Below are 6,043 nucleotides of genomic sequence, written 5' to 3' on the forward strand. Positions count from 1 at the left end.
CTGACTCTTGATTTTGGCTCAGGTCATGATCTCACCCTTGTGGGATCGAGCTCTGCATCAGACTCCATGCTGACAATGCAGAGCCTGTCTGGGATTCTCTCTCTCTCTCTCTCTCTCTCTCTCTCTCTCTCTCCTTCTCTATCTGCCCCTCCCCCTCCCCTGTGTGTGTTGTGTGTGTAATTAGTATTAGAATTACCATATGGTCCAGTGGCCCCACCTCTGGGTGCATATGCAGGATCGAGAGCAGGGGCCAAGAGATATTTACACACCCATGTTCGTAGCACTATTATTCACGATAGCCAGGTAAAAACAGCCCAAGTGTCCCTCAACAGCTGAACAGATAAACGAAATGTGTTCTAACCCATCATGGAATATTATTCAGCCTTAAAAAGGGCAGAAATTCTGACACATGCCGCCACACGGATGAACCCTGAGGACGTTATGGCCGATTGAAATGATTCCACTTATATGAGGTCTCTAAAGTAGTCAAATTCCTGGAGACAGGAAGTACAACAGTGGTTTCCGGGGCTGGGGGGAGGGGGAAATGGGGGGTGGTTCCTTAACGGGAACCGCTTTAAGTTCTGCAACCTGAAAAGAGTTGTTCCTGTTTACCGCAAGTCCAAAATAATCCTGCACTTGGATTTTTAGAAAATAACCAGTAGGCCACCAGGACACATAGCAAAGTCACAGATGCCTGCAGCTCTGCACCCCACGGGGACAGCACCGTCCTCTAGGGGGGAAGTGGTACCATGGGTGGGGACCCTGTCACCGGATTGACCTGGTCAGACTCATCTGTCGTGTTTCCAGCTCCCCAACACAGATGTTCACTAAGCATTTGGGGAATGGATGAATGAATGAGTGGTTCCTGCCTTCACTTCACCCAGCATCCCTTCTTTCCTTCTACCCCGGATGTTCACAGACCTCAAGAGTCCTCCACCTTGCAGGACCGACCACTCGAGGGTCTGGATGAGGCTCTGGCCCTCCAGGTGTAGACAGCAGTTGACTAGCTCCCTGGTGTAGACAACACTGCTCAGACAACACCTCAGATGGGAAGATCTTAGGAGACTCACCGTGTCCCATGCCTCACATGCTCTCAGAGGTCCTGGTCCAGGCCCCGTTGGTGGAGGGAAGAGTGGAGACGGGGGGCAGGACACAGCGTTCTGCTCCTGGTCTCTCCTCCCTGGGTCTCCAGGAGAGAGTGCGGGGGGTCACCAGCACCTTGCAGATGGGAGGTGAGCTCCGCAGCGGCAGTTCCCCTTTTGTGAAATCGTGAGGCCTGGTGCTCCTCCCCAGCTTCCCGTGGGCCCCCCTCAGCCTCCCTCTGCCTTCCCTTCTTCACCCACAGGAAGCCCAGACATCTGTCTCTAAGATGTTGTTGCCTCTGCTGCTGCCCCTGTTGTGGGCAGGTGAGTGGGCGGAGGGGAGAGGGCCAGGCGGGCGGGGCCGCTACTGACACTCAATTCCCTGCAGGGTCCCGGGCTCAGGAGAGGAGATACTGGCTGCAGGTTCTGGAGTCACTGGTGGTGCAGGAGGGTCTGTGCGTCTCCGTGCCCTGCAATTTCCTCTATCCCCTGAATAGTTGGAATGACTCTTACCCTGTGTATGGCTACTGGTTCCGGGAAGGGGCCAATGTAGCACAGGATGCTCCAGTGGCCACAAACAACCTAGGTCGAAAAGTGCAGAAGGAGACCCAGGGTCGATTCCGCCTCCTCGGAAACCCCCGGGACTACGACTGCTCCCTGGACATCAGAGACGCACGGAGAAGGGACTCGGGGACATACTTCTTTAGGGTGGAGAGAGGGCCATCTGTGAGATATAATTTCCTAAAGAACCGGCTCTCTGTGCGTGTGACAGGTAAGGAGTGGGGTCAAGGAGAGGACATGCATGGGTCCTGAGGGCCCCAGGGCAGGCCCGGGAGGGGACCCCCTGATTTCAATCCTGGCTGGGAGGAAACGGCTGGCCTGGTATAGAGGCTGCTTCTGGGGACACACGCAGGGCCTGCGTCTCTGTCTCTCTTTCTCCCTCAGCTCTCACACGGACACCTGACATCCACATCCAGGGGCCCCTAGAATCTGGCCAGCCCAAGAAGATTACCTGTAGCGTGCCCTGGGCCTGTAAGAAGGGGACGCCGCCGACCTTCTCCTGGATCGGGGATGCCCTCACCTCCCTGGGCCACAGGACACACTTCTCAGTGCTCACCCTCACCCCAGGGCCCCAGGACCACGGCACCGACCTCACCTGTCGAGTGAGATTCCCCGGAGCTAACGTTAGCACAGAGAGGACCATCCAGCTCAACGTGTCCTGTGAGTGCCAGGCCAGGACGCCAGGGTCCCTGAGGACAGTGGGTGCTGGGGGTGGGGGAGGCAGGGCTTGGGCGGGATACTTAGGGAGTATTCTTGGAAGCACAGGTTCAAATGGAGAGAATACCCGGGCCCCCCCGCCCCCGCTCGTGACCACCTCACAATACTGCAGGTGACCAATTATTTGTTCCTGTTCCAGATGCTCCGCAGAACCTGACCATCCGCATCTTCAGGGGAAATAGCACAGGTGGGAGAGACCTGGGGCACAACTGATGTCTCAGAGGTCAGATAAGGGAATGTTGTAAGGGTCTGATGGAATGAAACCCCATGGCTCCTTATCCCCTCCCTGGTCCCGCCCCCTGGCCGGACTCTGTAGAATCACTGTGAGTCCTATTCCACCGTTTGCTGTCACCATGGCTGCCTCCTCTCCCCTGACCTCTCTCCCCTCATTGCCATCATTCCCTTTTCCTGATTCTCCGCTTCTCCTGTGACCATGACATTACACTGTCCCACAAGGCATCTTAAATACAGCTTCCTGTTGCCAGGCTCCGGGCCTCTGGCTGCTTCCTGCGTGACCCCGTGGGTAAGCCCGTCCCCTGGTGCTTCCAGTCCTACGTCTGCCCTGAAGACCCTCACAGATCTCTGTCCCGTCCCGATTGTCCTGAGTGCACTCCCCTGCCACTGGTGGGAGGGCCTTCCTCCTGAACAACCTGAGTCAATATCCTGGAAGTCACTTTAGACATTTCTGTGCCTCGCCCAACACTCCCCATGACTCAGTGAGTTTTGCAAACTGGACTTCCTGAAAATGTCACAGTGGCTGTCTTCCTCCACCCCCACAGCAGCAGCCCCGCCTCGGGCCTCTGTCTCTCTTACCTGGACACAGTGAGACCACCTGCACCCTGGTCCAGCCTTCTCTGTTCAGTCTCTGTCCCCTCCCCGTCCTGCCCGCTGCAGTTGTGCCCAAATGCGTCTCTACATGCCCCAGATCGGACCCTGTTCCTCCCCTGCTCAAAACCCTCCCATGGCTCCCCGTGGCCCTCAGAGGAAAGGCTGAGAGCATCACCTGTGTGTGAGCCTCCGAATCTTCCCTGCAAGTGGTCAGACCTACCTGTGTCCACACCCCTCCTCGGCATCATGCACCAAGTCCACGTCCTGGGATGTTCTCTGCCAGGTCTAGACATGGCCAACTCTTGCTCAGCGGTCCATCTGCCTGTCCTGGGATCACCGGGTACCTGTCCCCACCTCCCCGATGGCTCTTCACTCTTACTTGCCTTAGCTTGGAACACTTGTCTGCGAGACACTATATTCCACCCCCCGTGTCTGTGGAAGGACAGAGGGAGAGAAGGGGCTCTCAGTCCTGCCCTTCTGACTCTCTCTGTCCCCTAGTCCCAGAGGCCCTGGGCAATGCCACCTCTCTGCGAGTTGAGGAGGGCCAGTCCCTACGCCTGGTCTGTGACACTGACAGCCACTTCCCCGCCAGGCTGAGCTGGTCCCGGGGAAGCCTGACCCTGAGCCCCTCCCAGCCTTCAGATCCCGGGGTCCTAGTGCTGCCCCGGCTGGTCTTGGGGGATGGAGGAGAATTCACCTGCCGAGCTCAGCACCCGTGGGGCTCCAACCACGTCTCCCTGAACCTAATTGTGCAGGGTGAGTGCACGCAGGACACCTGCATTCCGAGGTGGGGCTGTGGACAGGACCAAGGTGTGGACTTAAGGAAACTCACTCCCATCCTCTTGCCCCAGGAATCTCCTGTTCCTGCCCCCCGATATCTGGGGAGCCGTGGAACACCTGGCCTCTTGTCCTCACCCTGCTCAGAGGGGCCCTCATGGGGGTTGGCTTCCTTCTCACCTATGGCCTCACCTGGATCTACTACACCAGGTGAGAAGCCCTTTCTCAAGACGTCCCAGATTTGGGTGACCCCTTGGGTGACGTCACATTCCTTGTCCTCTCCAGAGCAAACCCTCCATGGAACTAGTCTCTCATTTCGGAACTGTGTTTTCCACCAGGTTCACAGGCTCCAAAGAGCATAAGGCTGCAGGTTGTAAGTGAGCCCCCTTCCTCGCCGTGATGCCGATGCCTGAAGGCTGAAGATCCATCCAACTATCGCATCCCGAGACTCACCCTGGCACAGCTCTTGTGGAGCAAGGCGGTGCTGGATGGCGTGGCCCTGCCTCTTCTCCAGAACTAAAGTCTCTTCACCTCCGCTGCCCGAGAAGCTTCCTGGTGGTTCTGCACCAATGGCGGGAGAGGGCAAGTGAGGGGATGGATAAATCTTTGTTATTATTAATTTGAATTATGTAGCCCCTTTGTAACATTTTGCTTCTACCTTAATGTGGTTGGGATAAGCCCATAATTCAACCCCATACTATATTGTTATAAATCTCATAATATTATTATTTTTAAAACAGCGAATGTTAAAGAGATCTTTTTTCTCTCTTTTTTGATGTTTCCTTTCTTTTTTTCTTCCTTCTTTTTGAATCCAAATTAGTTAACATATAGCATAATAATAATTTCAGGAATAGAATTTAGCGATTCATCGCCTACATAGAACACTCAGTGCTCATCCCAACAGGTGCCCTCCTTAATGTCCCTTGCCCATTTAACCCCCACCCCCACCCAATACCTCACCAGCAGCCCTCAGATTGTTCTCTGTATTTAAGAGTCTCCTAAGATTTGTCTCCCTTTCTGCTTTTGTCTTATTTTTGCTTCCCTTCCCTTATGTTCATCTGTTTTGTCTCTTAAAGTCCTCCTGTGAGTGAAGTCATAGGATTTTTGTCTTTCTATGACTGACTAATTTTGCTTAGCATAATACCCTCCAGTTCCATCCACGTAGTTACAAATGGCAAGATTTCATTCCTTTTGATTGCCGAGTAATACTCCATTGTGTATATATATACCACATCTTCTTTATCCATTCATCCATCGATGGACATTTGGGCTCTTTCCATACTTCGGCTATTGTTGATAGTGCTGCTATTAACATTGGGGTGTACGTGCCCCTTCGAAACAGCACACCTGTATCCTTTGGATAAATACCTAGTAGTGCAATTGCTGGGTCATAGGGTAGTTCTATATTTTTAATTTTTTGAGAAACCTCCATACTGTTTTCCAGAGCGGCTGCACCAGTTTGCATTCTCCACAGCGGTGCAAGAGGGTTCCTCTTTCTCCACATCTTCGCCAACATCTGTTGTTTCCTGAGTTGTTATAAAGAGATCTCTTTTATTAGAAAAAGAAACCATTTCATGTTTATCCACATATTAACCACTCGATTGCTCTTAATTTCTTTGTATACATTAAGATTTCTCTACAGCATCACTTTCCTTGTGCCTGAAATATTTTCTTATATTTCTTGTGGCATAGGTATGCTGGTGACGAATTCTCTCAGCTCTTTTTTGTCTAAAAGCTTCTGTTTACATTAGCTTGGAAAGATATTTTTTATTGGGTAAAGAATTTTAGGATAACATTGTCTTCCCTTTCAGTTCTTCAAATTCTTTCGGTTTTCATAGTTTCTTGTGAGAATTCTGTAATTCTTATCTTTCTTTGTTTGTAGTTTGTCTTTTTCTCTGGCTGGTTTTAATATTTTCTCTTTTTCCCTGGGTTTAAATCATTTGGTTAATATATGCCTTCGGGTGTGTGTGTGTGTGTGTGTGTGTGTGTGTGTGTGTGAAGGAAGAGACAGGAAGATGGGGGGAGTGGTAGAGGGGAAAACAAAGAGAGAGAAAATATTATCCTGCTTGGAATTTGTT

At 52.3% G+C, this 6,043-nt stretch overlaps 1 protein-coding gene across 2 annotated transcripts; it reads left to right on the top strand.

The window, feature by feature from the left end:
- Positions 1-2,553: 2,553 nt before the first annotated feature.
- LOC122207803 (sialic acid-binding Ig-like lectin 14) lies at positions 2,554-4,704 on the top strand. Of its 2 annotated transcripts, XM_042917999.1 has the most exons (4): positions 2,554-3,528; positions 3,687-3,944; positions 4,040-4,175; positions 4,304-4,704. In XM_042917999.1, the coding sequence occupies exons 1-4, from the start codon at positions 3,435-3,437 to the stop codon at positions 4,344-4,346; spliced, it is 531 nt and encodes a 176-aa protein (XP_042773933.1). In that variant the 5' UTR covers positions 2,554-3,434; the 3' UTR covers positions 4,347-4,704. The 2 variants fall into 2 exon arrangements, with proteins under 2 accessions (XP_042773933.1, XP_042773932.1); XM_042917998.1 differs by having other exon boundaries at positions 2,554-3,944.
- Positions 4,705-6,043: the final 1,339 nt, after the last annotated feature.

The sequence above is a fragment of the Panthera leo genome, chromosome E2, assembly GCF_018350215.1.
Source record: "Panthera leo isolate Ple1 chromosome E2, P.leo_Ple1_pat1.1, whole genome shotgun sequence".
In the NCBI taxonomy this organism is placed as follows: Eukaryota; Metazoa; Chordata; class Mammalia; order Carnivora; family Felidae; genus Panthera; species Panthera leo.